Raw genomic sequence first — 24,196 nt, 5'->3', positions numbered from 1 at the left:
AGTAGAATAACCGAGACTTTTGAATTTGTGTCAAACTGATTGCTCAGTAGGTAAGCTATTTTGGTCAATATGATTGAAACTTGTCGTAATCCTTTTTAGTGCAATGTGAGCTACTTAAAAACTATAGGTATAGTAACTCTCCAGAACTACTGTGATCATATTTTCCAAGAGAAAGCAAGGTCAATGCTTCTGTCTTCTGATTAGAACTGAGGTGAATAAATTTGGTCTCTGTAAATATTGTGAATATTTTCTACTGAAAAATAGGTAGGAAAAGTACCATGTGGATAATAATTAAATGCAGGTTTGTTGGCCATTAGTCTGTCTTCTTTTGAAAAGCTGTTGATATCTTTTGTCCACTTTTTAACGGAGTCATTTGATTTTTTTCTTGCTGATTTGCTTCAGTAGATTCTAGTTATCAGCCCTTTATTGGACGTGTAAGATGCGACTATTTTCTCCCATTCTGTAGGTTGTCTGTTTGCTCTCATGATAGTTTCCTTGGCTGTGCAGAAACTTTTTAATTTGATCAGGTCCCATTTATTTATTTATTTTTGTTGTTGCTGTGATTGCCTTTGGGTCTTCTTCTTAAATTCTTTGTCTAGGCCAATGTCTATAAGAGTTTTTCCAACATTTTCTTCTAGAATTCTTATATTCTCCTGAGTGAAGTATCACAAGAATGGAAAAACAATCACCACATGTACTCCCCATTAAATTGGAAGTAACCAGTCAGCACTCATGTGCACATATGGAAGTAAAATTGAACAGAAATCAAGCAGATGAGAGGGGGAAGGAGGGGAAGGGTAAAATCACACCTAACAGGTAGAATGCACACTATCTGGGTGATGGGCACACTTATAACTTTGACTCAAACTGTACAAAAGCAATTTATGTAACAAAAACATCTGTACGTCCATAATATTCTGAAATAAAAAAATAAAATAAAAATTAAAAAAATAAATGCAGGTTTGTTTTATATGTAATCTTGTTTGGAGGCATTTCTATGATTAGAAAAATCAGTGTTTTAATAAATTTTTAAAAAGCACATAAAAAAGCAAATTTCATAAGATTCCTAGAAGCAAATGGGGTTTATTTTTGACACCTCAATAGTATTAGCTTTGCATATTAAGTGAACAATTTATATGCCTAAAAATTTATTTTGTAGTAAACATATTATTTTGCCTCTCTACATAGTGCTCTATACACAACAGAGATCAGTCTTGGAGCTGCATGTTGATAGTGTTCTAGAAATCTAATAATTTTATTCTTTATTAACTGATTCAACAAACAAGGCATTGATTTCCTATGATGTGTCAAGTCTTGAGATAGGTTCTGGAGAAATTAAACGTGGTGCATATATGTCCTCAAGGAACAAAAAATTTAAAGGAGAAACACAAGTTAACTAACCATTAAAGTACAATTCAGTAGGAATTTTCCCACATATGGCAGAGATATGCACAAGGAATGAAGACTTGTGAATACGTATAGAACTTTCTTGTTTAGTGTGACAACTCCTACTTAGAGGATCTCTGACATGTGGAGCTTCAGTTGTCCATAGCAATAAATTGCTCTTTAAACCGCTCTCTTCCCTGTTATATTTCCCACTCCCTTGCCGTAATTCCTGGGATTGCCTCTCAAATATTAATAAAATACTTGTAAACCAATCATTATCTCAGATTCTTCTTTTGGAAGAAACTAAACTAACACACATAGTAAATCCCATCCCTCTGGCAATGATTGATCCAAGTCTGGGCATGTAACTAGAATATTGGCATTCAGATTCCTTTGGAATTGATGCTTTCTCTTTCTGCCAGAGTTTTTCAGCTGGTGAAGCCAACCACCATGCTCTTTTCACATGGAAATTATCTGTATACAGTAGGAGAGAAACATTTGGGGAAGAAGAATGAGACCCAGACCTGGCAGTTCCTATAGTTCTTTTCTTCAATTCTGCAAACTTCCTGGTATCCCTCCCAACTAGGCTACCAATAAATCCCATTTCTTGCCTAAGTTAATGTTTTGTTTATATTGCATATGAACAAAATGAGTAATGGTTAACACATATAGTGAAGATAAGGAGCTAATTAACTGGAAGAGGTTTCCAGCTAATTAACTGGAACTGGATTCAACTTCATGCTGGTAAAAAAAATAGAATATAAAAACCACATGAGGATTAAGGAGATAAAGATGGCTTTAGATAAAATGCATGTGAATATGTGTATTTATAGTGTACAGTAGAATTACTATATTAGCATATGTGTGTATAGTTGGAGATCTAAAATCATTTCATTCTTTATATTTGTTTTCTAATGTTCTTTTTATGAATGATTCTTTATCTTTCTACTTTGAATTATACCTTGGTTTATAGGCGAGGAAGTCACCCTATCAAATAGTTTTAATTTAATGTAAAGGGCTTAGTTTCCAAATCTAGTCTCTTAATCTATATGTCTCCAAGGTGAAAGGAACAAAAGTTTCCTTAAAGCACAATTAAAATGTGACAAAGATGTTTTCTAAGTTGTTACAGTGAAAGCAGAATCAGGCCATTTACATGTACTATTGATTTATAATTGGGATCCTAAGCTTGATGGATTTGTAGTATCAGAAGAGACAAGTAATTGCGTATAAATGTGTCTATTATTCCCATATATATACTATCATTATGGTAATGCCACATTATCTAAGGTGTATAATTGCACCAAATAAATGTGTCATTTGACAAAACAGTTTGTCTAAATTAAAAATTACTCCTGGTGACAATTAAAAACATGTGCCCATATAATAGGATATTTCTATTAACTTTAAATGGCTGTGGAAATTTAGAACATTCTTCAAAAAATATATACAATTAAACTTAAAACATGTTAAATAATTATTAAAGTTAAAATATTAGCTTTTCTATTCTTTTTTTTAAACTTTACTTTAAAATTGATGTTAAAAACCTTATTGAGGCCTATTATTAATAGAAATATTAGTCCTATGTATTCATATTTTATAGTTTTTAAAGTTAAATCCATAGCTGTTTCTAATATTGGTTAATTCTTTTAGAAAATATTAACATTTGTATAAAAATGTTTTAAAATTACAATTAAAAAATTCTGATTTGCTAAGAGAATTCTGAGGTTTTTTGTTTTAATAAAGTTTAAAATCTAGAGAAATTAGATTAAGAAGAAATGAAAATAATACCTTTTAATGTTTTTGAAAATAATTCATTTTTAATATTTTTAGTTTTTATTTTAAAATATTATGATTTTTAACTACCTTGTTTGAATACGTGTTGTGGTATCCACTAGGTTTTTTCCTGTTTACTTTCGCTTCCAATTACTCCAACTGATACCACTTCCAAAGTGAAGGTTATTATAGTCCTGAATGATAAAATGCTACCTAAAAATCTCGCTATTGTTAATGTACTCTACTCCATTTGATACCTTCTAGACAATCAAGTGCAAAAAGGCTGCATTTGTTAGAAATGAGAAAATATTAAGTAATTTTAAAAATGATACCTGTGATGTAGATTGATTTAGATCCTAGATTTGAGGGGTAAGCTTATTAACTCATTAATATGTGTTTTGTGGGAGTAGGGAAGTATGAAAAAAATATCATTTACTAACCATTCATGTGTATAGCAATACGCAGACAAGACAATATAAGAAAAGGATCAAGAAAGTATCCATTTAAGAATGATTCCCTGTTTGTGCATGTAAAGGCCTTACTGCAGTTAACAAAGTAGATTCAACTGAACAGTTCTGGATAGCAATAAATAGCAGAGGAATAGCATAAACTTAATTCACTGAACTTTCTATTGGATAATTTTTTAGCTGGTGCAGCCAACCACCTAGGACCATAGAACGCATTGTTTGAGACTAAGTATATAGTCATGTGTTGCTTAAACATGGGGATACATTCTAAGAAATACCACTGGGCGATTTTATTATCCTGTGAACATCATAGAATGTACTTACATAAACCTAAATGGCATAGTCTACTCCTTTATATAGCTCCATTATAATCTTATGGGACCACTGTCATCTATGTGGTCTGTCATTGACCAAGACATTGTATGCTACACGACTGTATACACGTTTCACTTTTTTAAATCCCTAAAACATAAGCTTTTTCAGCAAATCTTTGGCTTATTGTGAATGCAGTCCACATCTACTTTATTTTTTCTCCCAATGTCTATTGCATTTCAGCAATCTCATTTCCTCAGCCCATTGACGTATGTTGCTAGTTGGTAACAAAGCTCCATCTCAGAAATGTCAAACTTAATGAATAAGGCAAAATCAAGAAAAACAAGATTATCCTGTGAGCTGTCGGAGTTATCAGGTCCTGAGTGTTCTGATTCATCAGCTCACTGAAACCGTGGCGGCTCACTGGCACTTGTCTTTAGCTAGCCAGTGCCCCTCAGTTCCAGTGCCTCAGAAGAACATTCCGAAGAAACACTTTAGTGTCAAGCTACCCTGCCTCCCGGAGAAAATGAATCATGCTGAAAGTAGGAATGGTGAAATGTATCTGACTTCCCAAATCTTTAACTTGTAAAAAAATCTAACTACATTCAAATATTTAAAGAATTGAACTTCTTTTGAAAATAGAAGCTGTCTATAACCATATTATGAAATTTATAACTTAAATATAAAAACAGCTATGGTGATTGAAGGATGATAGAGTGTGTTGGAGTAATAACAGCTTGCTCATCTAAAATAAGGAGAACCATATTAACTTGGAGATAACTCATTTTAACTTTGCTTTTAATGCTGAGGATACCACATATAGGACATGAATAAATTATAAGCACATATCACTTGAAGCCTCTGAGAATTGAGTAAGAAAAAATAAGACAAATTAAAAATATTGCTTGTCCTGCAGACTACTGTGTCTGATAGTCACATAAGCACTCTAACCTTCTTATAATTAGTATTTCATAGTATACCTTCATTCCATCTTTTAAATTTAACTTATCTTTGTCATTATATTTTAAATGAATTTCTTTTAGGTATCATGCAGTTGCTTCTGATATTTTATTTAGTCTGCCTCTACCTTTTAATTTTTTTAATCATATTTAATGTAATTACTGATATCTGTGTCTTTAAATAAACCATCCTGCTATTTGTTTTCTGTTTCTTGTATCTGTACTTTGTTCATTTTTTTCTCTTTTGTTTTCTTCTGGATTGAGTAATTTCTAGTTTTCCATATTATATCCTGCTAAAGAGGCAGCCAGATTTTATAGGATGTAATATCAACCTCCCTGTTAAATTCCAATGGAAGGCAGGTTTGGAGTTTGATCTAATGGTAGACAACACAAAAATGTCAGTGGCTTGTGGCATGGTATGGTGTGAAAAGATAAAGTAGGTCAATTTCATGTTCTGTCATGGGAATCTGAGTGAGGAAATACTGTGGCAATTTTCCATTGAACAGTAGGTGCTGAAGCTGAAATGTCATAATATAGACATAGAGACCAAGGAAGCTGTGCCATCTCATTTGCATGCCAACATTGCAAATGACTTGAAACTTTAAATATAAAGGTATATTTGTGATAGAAAGAGGAGAAGAAGCTATATGAGAAGACAGAAGGTACTATGAGAAGGTACTATGAGAGGAAGACAACCATTCCTAGGTGACTGGACCACCCTTTCCATTCAGATGCTTCTCAGGTCCAATTAATTCCAGTCTATGTTTATGTAAACAATGAATACAATTTTTTTTCTTTTCTTCCTTTCTTTTTTTTTAGAGACAGGGTCTCATTCTACTACACAGGCTAGAGTGCAGTGGCATGATCACAGCTCACCGCAGCCTCAAACTCCTGGGCTCAAACTATCCTCCTGCCTCAAATCCCAAAAAGCTGAGATTGTAGGCACATGCCACCACAGCTGGCTAATTTTTTAAATTTTTTGTAGAGACAGGGTCTCTCTATGTTGCCCAGGCTGGTCTTGAACTCCTGGCCTCAAGAGATGTCCCACCTCAACCTGTGAAAGTGCTGGGATTATAAGGGTGAGCCACCATGCCCAGCCAGGTGCCTGTTGTCTTAAAGTAACTTGAATGACCCTCTGTTCCTCAAACTAAATAAGTGTGACTGCATATTAACATCTATAATGTTACTGTAATTATTTACTGATTAGCTTTATCACTGAAAAAGGAAAAGGAAAATCCTGTTTCTTATATTTTTGAACTAGCATAGGAAAAATATTAACAGGCAAAAAATGACTGTAAGTATATATTAATATTTTGTTATACTTAATATATATCCATGAAATTGATTGTTTAACCAGTTACCATAATTACTGAAATATTTAATTGTATTTTAAGAGTGATATCATGTGGATTTTTATGATGCAAATGTGTTGAAAAAATTACAACTTCTTCTTTTTACCAGTCTGTATAATTTTTTTTCACCTTCATTGTTTTTTTTAATATAACTGGCATATGTTTAAATGGATGACTGATTATGTAGCTATGAATCAAAATAATTTGTTTTCTTTGAATCACTAGATATGAAAAACAATTAAATAATTTGCCTCATCTGCTAACTGCCTTGAATAAATTCGATCATTGAAGCTCAATTTTACTTTAAGATTGGTCATCACATTAATTCATTTGCTTTCCAGATCATTTCAATTCTTCTTGTTCAAACATTTAAATACCTTAAAACAACACAACATTAGCAACAACTCTACTTTCTCAAGGGATTTAGTAGAGTGTTCCTCCCTTGATTCTTTCATTTGAACTCATTAATCTAGAAACTGGCATGTTTTTATGCAAAGATTATATGAAATAGAGTTTTATGAGAGGCTTGACATGAGGTATTTTCCTTTTCTTTTTTTAACCATAACATGGTCTCTTGACTCTTTACCATTCATTCTGATATTTACACTCTATGCAAAGATCCATCTCGTCTTTCTTTGCAGAATTTGAAGGTGAACACTGTGAAATTGACATGAATGAGTGCCTCTCTCTTCCATGCCAGAATTATGGGGACTGTGAAAATGGGGTCAACAATTTCAGGTAGAGAAAACCAAAAACTATCCAGATGCATGTTTATGTATCTAGACATATGCATGTTAAGAATTTCAGTTGACAAATTAAGCAATATTTATAATTATTAAAAATTTTCCTTGCTGTAATTAGTTGAAATTTTGATTTTATACAATTATACTAATGCAGTTATTAATGTTTTTGGTTAAAAGATGTATTTGCAGACCCGGATTTTCTGGACCTCTATGTGAAATTGAAATTAATGAGTGTTCCTCATTTCCTTGCAAAAATAATGGAACCTGTGTGGATGTGGCAAACAGGTGAGGGGCTTTTTTTAATTGCATTAATTATTTTATGAGTAATTTAGTAAATAATTGAGCACATGTGTGCCCATTTTGCACCTTAGGAAAATGAACATTACTGGTACATTTGTGCTTGTCCCATATACATTCTCCTCTCTCCTACCCAATTGTATCAAATATCATGAATTTATATTTACCACACCTGCCTTTAATTTACAATATTAACAATTTGTATGTATGCCTAAGCAAAACATTCTTTATCTTGCATATTAATATAAGTGAAATAATATTATGGATGGTCTTCTGAAAATTATTTTTGTTGAACATAATGCTCCTGTTACACCTGTTAATGCTGTATCTGTTGCTCATTTTTAACTTTTATAGAATAATCCATCTTAAATATATGCCAACATGTATTTACCCTTCTACTGGTCATAGATATTTGTGTTATTTAACTCTTTTGTTTTACCAACAATAATATTAAGGTTTTCAGTTATTTCTCCAAATATGCAAATACTAGTGTTACTCTAGGTTACATAGCTAGAAATAGAATTGTTGAACTATTGGGTAGAAATGTGTACATTTACTAAATCATGTTTATTTTTTTCATTTCATTTTGAAAAATGGAATATTTGTACTCCTAACAACAGTAAATAAATGTTCCTATGGTCATTGTCAGAATATTCCATTTTGGGCTGTGTGTGATGTCATATCTCATTGTGGTTTTTCTCTGCATTTTCATGATAACATGAGGTTGAGCAATTTTTCATACATTTTTAGATATTTAATATTTTCTTTCTAGAAATGCCTAATTATGACATATGCCCATTATTCTCCTCTTATTGATTTGTAAGAATATTTATATATTATAATTACTAATTAGCCATATGTATTGAATGTATCTTCTGCTAGTTGAAATAGATCTTCACTTTCTCTATGAGTACTAAAACTGAAATTTAATATACTTGAATTATTCAATTACTTTGTGTGTGGTTTACACTTTACTAATATCTTATTTAGTGATGTTTTATCTACACTAGGACAAAAGAATTTTTTATTATATTTCCTTTTAAAATATTTAGAGTCCTTTCCTTTATATTTAAATCTCATACATAAGGAATATTGTGTATATGAGTATATGTAGTATGAAGTAGAAATCTAAGTTCATTTTTTTCACACAAGTAAGTAATGTGTCTGCTATATGTATTGAATAAGTCCATCTTTTACTCACTAAACTCTAATGCCTTGTTGGTTACAGATCAAGTTTCCCAATAAAAATATGTCTATTTCTTTGCTTCTATTCTGTTGCTTATTCAGTTAGTGCCGTAAATCTTAATTACTTATCTTTGAAATATTCAATACAAGTATGGGAAGAAATATCATATATTTTAACTTTTTCAGGCAGATTTAGTTATTTTTGTCAATTTTGTCTGTTACAATCAATAGAATAAATTCTGTTAAATTTTATTCTACATAATATACATCCAAACAAGCAAACTAAGACCAGGTAGAATTTTGATAGGAATTTTATTGAATCTGTAGGTCAATTTGAGGAGAATTAATATCTCTTTATTTATTTAGGTCTTTGAAAATATCTTAAAAAAACACTTTGACAGCTTCAACTGGAGATTCACTGGTTAGAATACAAAAGAACTCTTTTTCAAAGTTACATCTGGACTCAAGTACTAGGGGCTCTGTTTATCTGTCTTGATAGACATTCAGCATCTAAAATTGTTGAAATTTTTTCAGATCCTGCTTAAGTTTCCAATAGTTTTCTATTGCTTCTATTATTTTCTATGGCCTATCTAGCTTTTTCATTGTCTAATCTAGTAAGATGAATGGGGATATCTGGAATCACCACCCCTGCAGCTCTCAAGCCTTTTAAGGTGACACTAATCACTGTAAGTCCCGTAGGAATACAGAACTGCTTTCAGTTTAAAGTCTTGATGATTCTGAACGAACATGACAAGGTCTTCCAATTGAGCTTTTCTACGTAATAGTTCTTATTCCAATGTGGAGATTCTATTACTAAGTATATCGACTACGCTGTACATTCAGGTACTGTGGGGAAAAAAACAAAACCAAACAAAACATGGATTTGTGATCTCATCTTCCCTGACCTCAGTAATCTTGTGCTCCTACAAGTAAAGCAGTGGCTTTTCAGAGGTAAGCATAATTTCAGAACCGGTACTAATACTTCCTAAAAGGTCTGAATATTTTTCTTTCACCTGTGAATAGTCATACTGGTAAATGGCCTTAGATTTTTCTGAGGAAGGCTTTAGGAAGACACATGGACCACCTATAACTATATAAAAGATTATTCTTCAAAAGGGCACACCCCAAGCCGTCAGTTGAGGGACTGAGTCTGTGACATAGCTTAGATATGGGAATTGTGTAAGAGGCTGGAATCCCTACAAAGTCAAATTGAATTATGCTTCTGTCCCGCAGACCTATACATTTCATTCTGTATATTTAAATTAGCACAATAATAGACTGTCCATATATTTCATCTCTAGAAACCAGTTCGGCCATTAATCACTGCCATGGTTAATTGAATCAGTCCATTGATCTCCACTCTGATCTCCACTCAGTTACTGTGAATCAATCCATTGATCTCCACCATTTCTCTAATTTATGTGCTTATTTGCTTGTTTTGTCTCTGATAGTCAAGCATATCCAGCAGTCTTTGTGCATTCTTATATTTCATTCTAACTCATATCAAGCAACCCAATTTCACCGCAACTTCCAGCACCATCATTTCCAGCCTATAAAAACTACCAACACAGAACTCATCAAGAACATTAGTGTCTCCTCACCAAACTTGTTTTTAATACTTGGTGAATGGAAGACTCTCCTGAGTCAATGGATTTTTTTCCTAGAAGTATAGAAGGTCCTCTTATATTCTCTGGGGATAGAAATTAGGGGTAAATGAACAATTTACACATAGTAGTTCCATTCTAACATTTTTATAACAAGGAATCTATGAACTGCACTCTCTAATATATATTATACCAAGAAAACTCTGACATTTCTACCTCATTAACTTAAGCTGAAATCAAATCTTATCTTTGAGTAGCTGGCCTACCTAACACTACACCCACATGTTCATATCAATACTTTAAATCTTCTCTTTCCACTCATGTCAATAAATTCAGCTAATTTGAAGCATATTTATTCTACTTTGGTCTGACTACCTCAGATTCAGTCCCACATATACAATTGCCAACTTTGTGACAGTACAGATTGGTGAGGTTATGTCTCTTTTAGGGTATACCCTATCTATTCCCAGAATATTTTCTTCTCTCATCATCAACAATGGAATCTAACTCTTTATGGATTGAAACCAGTGAGAAATGTTGGGGGTTGGGCCACAGAAAACAGGCAACAGTTTATAAGTCAACTCTTCCAGCTGAAGTTATAAGAAGGTTTTTATACAGAGAAGAACAAGTTCCCTAAAACACAGGAGAGATTTTGCCTCTACTGCCAAGGGAAATTAAAGTGAATTTAGAGATTTAAGTTCCTTAGCTATAACTGTCATCTGTCTATAGGAGATATCTACTATATCTACTATGTGGGTTTTCTGTTTTTACTTAACAAAAATATGGAAAACTGAATGGTTAAAGAAAAACAATCATTTATGATTATTTTCATATGTATAATCTTCTGAAATTTGGCTAATATAGGTTTGATTCATCTAGATTTCTCTGGAACACAGCTGAGGTGTGGGAAGCTTTTTCAGGTCTGTACATCAGTTATAAACCTCTGTTCTGAATGTCTTGTTCCCTTTGAACCACTCTGTTCTCAAGCAGTGTCAGAAGCTCAAGAAAAAAGGCACAAACATGCAAAGCATCTTAAACCCTAGGCTCTGAAATAGCACCCTTCTACTTTTACCTATAGATCACTGTTTAAAGAATCATGGACATGCCCAAAAGTGCAGGGCAAGGACTCATTCTCTGTCCATGATGAAACTCTGGCCAAGGAGAATAATGGTAAATAAATAAGATAAAAAATACAATCCACCACAGATTTTTATCTTTCCAATCTGTTCTATGGCAGGGCCTTAAAACCTTCCTCTGGCAGATGTTTGAAGCAGTAAGCTGTTAGTGATAACTGAGTAGAAGCCTTTATAAAACTATTCATTAAGCATTGGCTTAGGGTAAGCTTAAGAGAATGTGAAAAACAGGGAAACACTATGAATGAGCAACTCAAAGAAAAGGAAAAATAAGTGATTAGAAAACAAATTTAGGAAATCTAAAATAAAAAGATATTTTATCTCTTCCCCAGGCATAAAATTTCATGGGAGGATGAAGAGCTATTTTGGAGAAAGTGTTTGTAAAGTTTAACATACACATACCCAATAGAAAATCTTGACTAAGTGTAAAGGCTGCATGAAAAAAAGATATGCATTTGCAATATCTTTATAATGGTAAAATTTGGAAGCAATCTAAACAAATAAAATATGAAATAATTATAAATAAAAAAGCCATACATTATTTACCATAAAACTATAGGAATATATATCACTTAACTATTGAAATATCTGATTGAGTGAAAAAAGTCTCAGAATAATATGATATGAAGCACATATTTAGTGAAATATAACATTTTGAGAAATATATCACAATTTAGTGATTTTTCTCTTGATAGAAAGGAATGGAAAAGAATGAATCTGGATGGACAGATAGGCACTTCTCGTGTTTGTGTGTGTGTGTGTGTGTGTGTGTGTGTGTGTGTACATATGTGTTACATATTTTTTCCTTAAAAATTTTGTAAAAACGTAGAAAAATACTAAGATGAATTAACTATGGATGATGGGTTTGTGGGTGTTGATTATTCTATTCTTAGAAAATTACGTGATGTAAATTTTTATAAAAATTGCCATTTTCCTGTCTTTTGCCGACTTTTTATTGAGGTTGTTTTTTCTTGCTGATTGTTTGAGTTCTTTGTAGATTCTGGTTATTAAAACTTTATCAGATGTATAGTTTGTGAATATTTTCTGCCATTCTGTAGATTGTCTATTTACTCTGTTGATTGTTTCCTTTGCTTTGCAGAAACTTTTTAATTTAATTAGGTCCCATTTATTTATTTTTGTTGTTGCTATATTTGCTTTTGGGGTCATAGTCATAAATTCTTTGCCTAGGCTGATGTCTAGAAGAGTTTTTCCTACATTTTATTTTAGAGTGTTTATAGTTTTATGCCTTGCATTTAAGTCTTTTATCCATCTTGAATTAATTTGTATATATGGTGAGAGATGGGGGTCCTGTTTCATTCTTCTGCACTTGTCTATCCAGTTTTCCCAGCACCATTTATTGAATAGGATATCTTTTTCCCAGTGTATGTTGTTGCCTGCTTTGTCAAAGATCAGTTGGTTAAAGGTAGATGATTTTATTTCAATAGTCTGTTCCATTGGTCTATGTTTCTAATTTTATACCAGTACTATGCTGTTTTGGTTACTACATCCTTATGGTATAATTAGTCAGGTAATGTGATGTTGCCTCCATATTTGTTCTTTTTGCTTAAGATTACTTTGGCTATTTGGTCTGTTTTTTGGTTCCAAATGAAGCATAATTGTTTTTTCTAGATCTGTGAAATACGATGTTGGTATATTGATGGGGACTGTGTTGAATATATAAATCACTTTGAGCAACATGAACATTTTAATAACATGGAGCATTCTTAAATATTTAATAATATTTATAATATTAATAATAAATATAAATATTTAATAATCCATGAGCATGGTATGTTTTTCCATTTGTTTGTATCATCTTCAATTTCTTTCCTAGTGTTTCATGGTTCTCCTTGTAGAGATCTTTCTCCTCCCTGGTTAAGAATGTTCCTCGGTATTTTATTTTCTTTACATCTATTGTAAGTGGTATTGAGTCTTCAATTTGACTCTCAGCTTGACTATTATTAGTGTATAGAAATGCTACTGATTTTTATACATTGATTTTGTAACCTGAAACTTTGCTGAATTTATTTATCAATTTGAGGAGTTTTGGTGGAGTCTTTAGGGTTTTCTAGATACAAGATCATATCAACAGCAAAAAGCAATAGTTTGACCTCCTCTTTCCAAATTTGTATACACTTTATTTCTTTCTCTTGCCTGATTTCTCTGGCTAGGACTTCTAGTACTATGTTGAACAGAAGTGGTGACAGCGGTCACCCTTGTCTTGTTTCAGTTTTCAGAGGGAATGCTTTCAACTTAATGCTATCCAGTATGATGTTGGCTGTGGTTTGTCATTTATAGCTTTTATAATTTTGAGGTATGTTCCTTCTATGCCTAGTGTGTTGAGGGTTTATATTATGAAAGAGTTGCATCATTATCAAATGCTTTTTTGCATCTATTGAGATGATCATATGGTCTTTGTTTTTGTTTCTTTTTATATGGAAAATTTTGTTTATTGATTTGCACGTGTTGAACAATCCTTGCATCCCTGGGATGAAACCCACTTGATCAAGGTAAATTATCTTTTTGATGGGATATTGGATTCAGTTTTCAGTATTTTGTTGAAGATTTTTGCATCTATGTTCACAAGGGATATTGCTCTGTAGTTTTCTTTTTTTGTTGTGTTCTTTCTTGGTTTGATATCAGGTGATACTGCCTTCATAGAATGAGTTAGGGAGGATTCCTTCCTTCTTGATGTTAGGGAGTAATTTCTGTAAGATAGTTACCAGTTCTTTGTATTTCTGATAGAATTTGGTTGTGTATCCATCTGGTCCAGGGCTTTTATTTGGGGGGGGTAGATTTTTTATTACTGCTTCAATCTTACTGCTTGTTATTTGTTAAGGATTTCTGTTTCTTCCTGATTCAGCCTAGGGAGATTGTACATTTCCAGGTATTTATCCATTCCTTCTACTTTTGCTAATTTGTGTGTGCAGAGATTTTTGTAGTATTCACAGGTGGTATTTTGTATTTCTGTGGTGTCAGTTGTATTATGTCCTTTGTCATTTATGATTGAGCTTATTTGAGTCCTTTCTCTTCTATTTCTGGTTGATCTGGCAAGTAGCCTTTTTTTTATCTTTTAAAAGATAGACAAATGGCCAAGAAATAAATGAAAAAATGTTCAACATCACTAATCATCAGGGAAATGCAAATTAAAACCACAATGAAATACTACCTTACCCCAGTCAGAATGGCCATTACTAAAAAGTCAAAAAACAGTAGATGCTAACATGGATGCAGAGAGAAAGGAACACTTGTACATTGTTGGTGGGACTCCAAATTGGTACAACCTCTGAAAGGGAGTATGGAGATTCCTCAAACAAATAAAAGCAGACTTACCATTTAATCCAGCAATCCGACTATAGGGTATCTACCCATAGGAAAAGAAGTCATTTTATCAAAAAGACACCTGCATTGGAATGCTAAATTTAGTGCAATTCACAATTGCAAAGATGTGGAATTAAGTGTCCATCAATTTATGAATGGATAAAGAAAATGTGATATATATACATAAAGAAAATATATATATATACACATATGTGTGTGTGTGTGTATATATATATAGATATAGATATAAACATGGAGTTCTACTCAGCCATAAAAAGAAATAAAATAATATCTTTTGCGGCAACTTAGAGGGAACTGGAGACCATTATCCTAGGTGAAGTATCTCAGGAATGGAAAAACAAACACCATATGTGCTGTCTGATAATTTGGAGCTAAATGATAAGCACACACGATCACAAAGAGATGTAAAGAACATATGGAAACCAAGAAGGGGGGAGGGTGTGAGAGGGTGTTGGGTAAAAACTTCCCTATTGGTTACAATGAACACTATTCCGGGGATTGGCACGCTAAAAGCCGCAACTTAAGCATTATACAAGGCATCCATGTAACACAAACATTTGTACCCCTTTAATATTTTGAAATAAATGCCATTTTCAGCAAATTAAAATATTTCAAAGACAAACATCAATTAAGAGCTGAAAAACAAACTAGTCACATTTTCTTATCTCTTTTGAAAGAATTTTTTTATTTAAAACCTTTCTTTTGGTGTGTTTTTAGTCTATTGATATTAAATTATCCATTAAAATGTTTGATATAATCTAACAACTCACTTAAAACCAATAATTTTATATTTAGTGCAAAGTAAATTAAACTCTAGACATATAAAGAAGAAAAATATTGAAGAAGTAATTCACTATATAATATGCTTAATGGTTATATTCATCTTTTTAATCTGTCCCATTCTCTCTCATGTTTATTGAAACTGTGGCCTGCAACAATTAATGCTTAACTCTAATGACATCATTTTAGAATGAGTTTGCTGAGATGTGACAGCATACGAATGACAGCCCCAATTAATCTATGAATCTATTGCAAAAGTAGACACTGGAATTGACATTTTCTGACACTTGGTAACTTATATTGTCCAAAAGAATTAATTTCTTTCTAGTCACTGTCATCAGTTCACTTAGATCATTCACAACAGTATCCATCTGCTGAAAATTTACAACTAAATACAAAATTCACCGGAACTATTATAATAACAATGCCTGGAATATTACAAAAAATGAGAATAAAATTTCCAAACATTTCGCTGATGTGATTATCATGGCCAAACCATTATCAACAAGCATATTGTTTCCTACCAATGTGACATAATCATGAGTTTAGCAGTTCTTTACTGCTACAAAGTTGAAAGTGATTGATTAATGTTCATCTAACTAAAAGACTAAAATATGTACATTGTTTTGTAAATCGTGTGCCTAGAAACTAGTCATCAATTCAAATAACTTTTATTCTACTGAACAGAGACTTTACTATAACACCATTTTTTCAGGTTAACCACATCCACGTGCAGTCAATTATAGTAGACATAATAAAGACATATTGCAAATATAATACCTTTAAAGTATATTACATATAAAATATATTAATGTATATATTTATATGTAAATATAATAAAGACATATTGCAAATACTTAGATTGTTCATTTTCTAAGTAAGAAATCTCATTAATCATAAAGAACTGTGGTTCAGATATACAGTTACAGTATCACAAGAAAAAAGTATGAAAATATTTAAAATATATTATAAATTCTTTCAAAATTTGAATTACTTTAATATAGGCTAAAACATTCTTATCAGTCAGTTTCAGCAGTGATACTTTATATAATAGTTTTATGTTTTTCTTTTGGCCATAGACTTTTATAAAATTATCTATTGAAAGAAATATAAATCCAGGGTCATTGCAAATTCATTTTTAAATCAAAACTCATTTAAAAATTCTATGCTATGTCTTTGATCTTGTAATATTATTTAATCTACTTAATGATTATATTTTAAAATAACTCAGCTTTCTAGAAGCATAAAATGATTCATCTACTTATTAATTTCTCTGTCATCTGGGATAAGATAAAAACAGGATAAAAGAATAATGTAAATAAAATGTAAACATGGGCTAATTTTAGGGCTATAAGTTCTTGTGATTATCTTGTATTTTTCTATCTTCTTTCACTTTGGCAATATAATTTTATGTAAATTACAGTTCTTTATCTTTATTTTAATGTATTGAATTTTCTTCAGAAGTCATCTATTAAAATGTATCCTAGTGGGTGGAAAAGTATCTTGAAAACCTATCTGAAAAATTTAGGGTGACCATCAAATTAAAATATAATATAAACAAGAATTTCTAATACTTTGACAACATATTTAAGTGTAGTTCCACTAAAACTTTTGGAGTAAAAGCCTTGCATTTAAATTAGAAATTTTTATTTCATCAAAAATATATTTCATGATCTTAATTGTTGTCTTTGAGATACACTATATTTTTAAATATGTGCCTGTGTATTTTAAAAGCTGTTAATACTGAGTTTTAGGACAAGGGAAAAATGTTTTAGAAACCTTAAATGTAAAATGTAATAATTACTATAACTTTGACTGGATCACTTAAGACATTGATAAAATCTGGCTCGCTTTTATTTTTTTCTCTTAGCCTCAGTAGGTGTGGTCAGCATAAAGGGACCTGCAGCATGCAGTAGTGAAAGGAAAATGATTCTAAAGCTGGACAGATTGTGCACTTTAGCTAGAAGCCAGTAAGCGGAAAGTTTGGTGAAGATCCCTTCAGATACACCCTGTGTACCTTTTTTTAAATAACGTTTTGAAGGGCGAGGATAGGGCGCAGCCTGTTCAGCATTGTTCTTGCCTTTTTTATTAGAGGAAGGAGTTGGAAAAGAGCAGAGCAGAGGAGAAGGAAGGTGTGAGTGAGAAAATATATATGTATATTTTAATTCTTCAGGGGAAGACTAGACATAGAGATTCAAGGTAGAAGCTCTGTTCTACAGTAAATGTTTATTTTTACAGAAATTTGCCCTCATATTGTTTATCAGGCTATAAACTGTCTGTTCGCCAGGACTCCTATCAGTAGTGAGTCTATAATTTTTTTTAATCTTTGCAAAATTTTAGATGCCATTCACAAAGGACACTAGAATCCCAGGACTTGTTGGCATTGCTATTAACAAAGCAGAGATCCTCTACACTCCAATTAAACAGGCATCTATGGGTTATCTATCTTTAATAATATTCAAAATCTATTTTATCTAAAAATAAAGCATGTTTTTACAGTGTGGAAAATTTCAGATTCTAGAAGTAGCTTCAAAAGTGAGAGAATTTAATAATGCTCTTGATTGAAATAAAAAGGAGAAAGAGGTTCCTGAAGTAGAAGTAAAGAATTCTTCAAAGAAAATATTATTATGATCCATAATCATAAAGATAATCCTTTGCATAATTATCTGTATACTGACGATTTTAGAAAAGCAATATATGTGTGTGTGTGTGTATTTACGGTGAGATCACCTTTAAAAACTGAAGAAGTAAGGCAAGAATTTGAGATTCTGAAAACAAGTTACATAATAAATGTTTATACTTAAATAAAGCACAAAAAGGAAAGAGCAGAACTTTCTGAGAAGCTCATTTTTAAATTAGTGTAAATATATTTAAAGGAAGAGCAGGTAAGCAAACAATGAATATAATATGTAGTAAAAACTATAAAAGGATCCAAAAGGCAAAAATTCGGAAGGAAATTACAATTGAAAAATGAACAAAGAATTCTAGGTATGTGAGGAAACCTGAATCTTTTCATACATCTTCAAGATTAACTACACAGACAAATAAAAATTAAAACTAAACAAATCTTACATCTTCAGCATAACAATAAGATGGTTCACAAAAGATTTCCCATTAATTGATGGAACAAAAGTAAATATTAAGATAATGAAAATCTAGTTTCTCACTGTTAAAAAAAGGAATTTAATATATAAAAAATGGACTGGACTGAAATGAACCCTATTATGTTACTTTAGGCTTAAAGTATTTTGTATGAATTCATGCATAAATAAGTATGCATTTTAAACACATACAAAAACATGCACATAGATAGATATAGATATAGGCTAATGTGTGTGTGTATATATATAAACACAGTTGTATACATATATTAATAACTATGTGTATACATATAGCAATGTATGCATACATATAGCTATGTTTATGCATACATATAGTGATGCACATATCAATTATCTTGGTTTCTAAATAACATTCTTCACTTAAACCAAGTCTCCTGGGCAAAAATGGGTGATTCCAGCTCTAAGATGGGGAATGTGTCATTAGATAACTCTGGAACATCTTGTGCTAGAAATTGATAATGCTCAAAGAATGATGAAGACATGTCAAAAGGAAAGAGAAGCCAGTTTGGAGAGATTCCTTTAGCCAAATCTCAGAAAAAAAATTGAACATCAAAATAAATAAAAATAGTTATATATTTGATCCATTGAAAAAATAAGAATCCATGAGTCCAAATTTTTACAAAATAATTAAATAAATGAATGAATGAAAAGGAAAAACTCTTTCAAAAGCAGAATGTCAACTAGTAAGTTAAGAACAAACTGATAAAAGCACCATTTGACAAGTAGTATAGAGATCATTGACTTGGATAAGAATCATCAATGAAGAGCATCTCCTATTTTGTTTATTCAAGTCTCCAGATTTTAAAGTTCTGATCAATCATGAAGTCCCTGAGAATCCTTTTGTATTCACAGAAAACAAAATTTGGGTGGCAAAGGACAAGAGATATGACTATATCGTGATTTTTAAAATGAGAGCAAGTGTGTGAGAGAGAATTCTATAAATTGAATGAGTAATTGCTATTTAGAAGAGATTGAACAAATCAGGAATAATTATCATAAATATATCATTGAGAAGCAATATTTCAAACTAGAAAGTACATTTTGAAACCTCTGGAAATATGATAGAACTGTCATAATTACATGAAATAGATGCATAAATTGAGATGAACATCATTATTTTGTTTTTATAGTAATATAACATTTTCAAATTTGTCAATATGAAAAAAATCATTTCTTGATATATCTTTCATTGCCACATTGAGAATTATGTGCTCATTTCCTACCTACTTTGTAGTTCCTTGGAATCATCATTAATTCATTGAGAACAACCAATAGTAATCAAAGGCAGTATCATTAACAAGTGTATCTTGATTTTAGTAAGGCATTCAATAGATTCATTATGCTATTTTTGCTGTAGATAGGGATATATTAGCAAGATGGAGGAGATGAAGAAACAGTTTTACTATTTGAACATAAATTCAAGGAATCAGTAATTCGACTAGTGTTACCATAGGAAAGTGTAGTCAATTTGCTGCTTACATGGAAATCCAATTCTCTTTTATACCAACGTGTTATTGCACATGAAATTTTAATGGTTTCTGTCCAACTGATACAAAGATCCTTCACTCTTTTTTATTAATTTTTAATCAACACATCATAATTGTACATATTTATAACATACAGTGTGATGTCTTTATATATGAATACATTATGTAATGAACAAATCAGGGTAATTAGCATAGATGTCACCTCAAACATTTATTATTTCTTTGTGAAATAATGGACTTCGAAATAATAATGAGGACTTCCAAAATCCTCTCTTCTAGATATTTTGAGACATCCAATGCCTTATTGTTGACTATAGTTATCCTACTGTACAATAGGACGCCAGAACTTATTCTTTCTTTCTAACCTTAACTTTGTACCCATTGACCTACCTCTCCCCATCCTCCTTCCCTGTCTGTCTGGCTTATTTTATTTAACAGATGAATGTATAAAGAAAATATGGTATATATAAACAAAGAAATACTATTCAGCCATTTAAAAAGAATGAATTTCTCTCATTTGAAACAACATGGATGAACTTGAAGGACATTATGAACTTGAACTTCAAGTTCAAATTCAAGTATGATGAACTTTAAGTGAAATACATCAGGTGCAAAAAGATAAATACTGCATGTTCTCACTCATATGAGTAATCTAAAAAAGCTGCTCCCACCCTTTCTGTATGACTAATCAGTAAAACCTTTCCTATCACCTTTTCTTGTAGTTAGCTGTGTTTTCATAGGGACTGTCTTTATTGACATATATTTATCGTAATATTTACATGCCTGTATTCCTAACTTGTTCATGAGACTTTCAAAAGCAAGCCCAGCTTTTATTTACACTTGGATCTGGGTATGTGACAAATGTCTGGCACTCAGTCTGTTAATGTGCATTGCATGAGTAAAGAAAAATCATGGGTATATTAGACTTCTGTGGTCATAAAATAATGAATGAGGTTAATTAGAGTTCCTCAGAAAATCTGAATTAAAATATGGCTCAAAAGCATTGTAATGGAAGTTGGTAAACCCTCTTTGTCTAGACTTCTAAAACAAAAAACTGTGTACAGCTATTTTTTGCTAAGTGTACTTTTTCTATCAAGTTAATTTCACCTATCAAAATTATTTCCATATTTTGGTATTAGTATTTATCAAGTTTACAGTAATTATGTCCCCAAACGTATTCCTTTTTAAAATTTCCCACATGAAGAATATTTGAGAAGAAAAATATTTTAAAAAGAGAATTGCTGTATTTTTTTAAAGGAAAGAATAAAATGGATATATTTTCATGTATTTAAGTCAGAAGTCTTGAATTCAATGCATATATATTATGTACATAATAAATAATTTTTATTTTTAGATTTTTTTCTCATTTTCCCACTTTTCTCTAGATTTTTATGTAATTGCAAACCTGGGTACCATGGATCCTTCTGTGAATTGAGTGTGAATGAATGTAAAACCTCACCTTGTCTACATGGAGAAAATTGTGTTAACAGGAATGATGGATACAACTGCCTCTGTGCCCCTGGTTACACAGGTAAACCTAAAACTGTAACAATATATTGCTGTCTCTAAATAAATGACAACCTCATATTTATGCCCCAAATCAGAAATAATCTTCCAGATGCAGACACAGCAGGGATGTCAAAAGATACTCTGTCTCTTGTAAAAGAACTTAATAAGAACTAAAATTGTGTGTTTTTATCTATAATTTGCTAAATAATAAGGTTATATTTTAAAGATTTTACATTTTTTTCATTTTTTAAAGTGAATTTATCTGAAACATGTTTGTATGACTATAACATAAGAAAAGTATTGCTGTATGAATAATCTAAGGGAAATAACATTGTTATACCTGTTACACAAATATTGTTTTTTAAATATAATGATTAATTTTTTTAAACACTTAAATACTAGAAATCAATAAGAAAGCCCTTGTGAATTTAACGTTTAAGCAGAAAACAGGATTTGGAGTTAGCTTTCTTAATATGTTATTCTACAACATAAATTCAATCCAAACATAAAGGCAAAAGTTATCAAGGAACTAATGGAATGTAGAGGCATTAGTTTTCTAAACTTCTGGTGAGAAATTGCATTTACAAAATACAAAAAAAAAAAAAAAACTGTATTGTTTTGGCATTCCAGTATTAATGATTTGGGTCTGACAAGATGTATTTAAATCTCAAATCTCAGTTTATTAATATCTGAATTTTATAGCGCTGGAATCATATGGGTTCCTACCCTGAGGGAAACTAGTTAAGTAAGTCTAATATTAAGTTTTCTGCTGGCAAGAGTGAAAACACTAGACAAATGGAAATTAGGCTGACAAAAATGATAGGAAACTAGAAGTGTTTCCAGAGAATAAGTGATCAAAAAGCAAGAGAAAGTTAAGTGACCTGAGCAAAGAATGTGCAGGTGTCTTTCCTGAAAAAATCTTGATGGCTTCAGAGAAGGTTACCTTGGTAACAATTGCTACATGCACAAAATGTCTCAGATTAATTCTTTCTAAAAAAATTATCATTATCTACAGATTTTATCACATAAATAATCAGCACTAAATTTTGGCAATAAAAACGGTATACTTTCTAAGTTTCATATTGCCCATAACCTTCCAAATTATTAAGATTTATGGTTGGGACCATAGATACCGAACTAGCATTGCCCCTCACTATGATGTTGTTCTTGCTGTTGTTACTACTGATGGACTGAGCTCAGTATCACTGAGAAACACATTTTGTAAAGTTAACATCTTGCTCTAATATTTTAAATTTATCTTAACTTTTGAAAGATTAACATGTATTTTATTTTTCTTTTGACAACCTCTCTAATTTCATTACAAAATATAAATGACATTGGCTAACATGCTACTAGTAGCAAATTAAGATTTTCTGATATGTGTTTGCCTACTGATTTAGCTACAAGTGAATGAAAACTCAATTAGTTGTTGGTTTTAATAAACAGGGTCTATTTTTTTCTCACCTGACAAGAATTCTACAGGTAAAAAACTATGATGTTGGTTCAGTGGCTTCACAGTACCAGGATGGGTTGTGGTTTACTTGGTCCTTTAACTAGTGTTTATAGTCTCATGGATTCAGAATTGCTGCTGGGCTTCCAGTCTTTATATGCACACTCAGGTCAGGGAAACAAGAGTGCTGCTGCTGCCAGAATACCAGTAAAGATTTCTGCTAATATCTTATTGAGCAGAACTGGCTCACATGCTCATCTTTAGCTGCAGTGGAAAGTAAGAAATTAAAAATGTATCGCTTTCAGAATTTCAGTTAAAGATAGTAAGAAAAAAATAATTATGAAGTATCTCTTAAAGTTTGGATTTATACCAAGATATATGACTGCACATTCAGAAGTTTCTTCCCCCCAAGGGAGTTACATGTATTTGTCTTTCTTTACATGCTCTTTTGACATCCAAATTGACCTTCTCTTTCATACATAGACACATAAAGCTTTTTGTTATTGTCAGACACTTGTAGTGTTTATTTTGTCTTAGCCTCCTCTGGACATCTTTCTTGTTCAAGGCTTCTAAAGCTCTATGGGTTTGTGAAAGACATTTAAATTTGCTCATTTCTCTGCTACTCCATTTCTAGGAAGTCATGGCATTGTAATGTTTTACTGAGAGAATCTTAAATTTTAAGATACAAGGATCTTAAACCTTTTGCATATTTTTCAAGATCACACATCCAGTAGTGGCAGAGCTAGGAAAAAAAATAAACATCCCTTTCTATTCTAGTTTTATTTCTACCCTAATTTTACTCTATCAGAAAAAGTAAAATTTGAGTGAAATGGCATTAGTGACATGGAAGAAAAAGGAAAGAACATTAAATACATCATTAAATGTGTTAAAATTTAGTAACCAAATATATTATAAAAGTTTAGCTTTGCCTATGTCTATTCATTTATGTAATCCAGTTATTAAGGACATATATTTTTCCAGACTCTATACCCAGGATATTTTATGATCTTTCTTTCTCTAAATCAATGGATTTTTTTTGAGGATCACATTAAACAATAAATGTGCACATACCACCATTTATTAACTCAGTAACTCTTCACTCTATACCTTGTATTCAATTAGCTGTTGAGGTTTTCTGGTGATCAAGATTGATATGGTTCTTATCCTTATGGAGACTTGTAGTATCTAGAATTGGAGACAGACAATAAAACCAACATTCACACATTTGATTCTTTAAAGCCATTCTATAATTGATTTATCTAGAGTATCATGAATTATAAACTATCACAAACAGG

At 31.5% G+C, this 24,196-nt stretch overlaps 1 protein-coding gene across 1 annotated transcript in view; it reads left to right on the top strand.

Annotated features, from left to right (window-relative positions):
• EYS (eyes shut homolog) overlaps window positions 1-24,196 on the top strand; it is a 1,451,515-nt gene that overhangs the window by 479,753 nt on the left and 947,566 nt on the right. The window contains 3 exon segments of the mRNA XM_045543805.1: window positions 6,891-6,987; window positions 7,170-7,277; window positions 21,328-21,473. Of these exon segments, the coding sequence (XP_045399761.1) occupies window positions 6,891-6,987; window positions 7,170-7,277; window positions 21,328-21,473 (351 nt within the window).

This window comes from Lemur catta, chromosome 2 (genome assembly GCF_020740605.2).
Source record: "Lemur catta isolate mLemCat1 chromosome 2, mLemCat1.pri, whole genome shotgun sequence".
Classification (NCBI taxonomy): Eukaryota; Metazoa; Chordata; class Mammalia; order Primates; family Lemuridae; genus Lemur; species Lemur catta.
The sequence above is the reverse complement of the archived record's forward strand: the minus strand, read 5'-3'. Positions and strand labels throughout refer to the sequence as shown.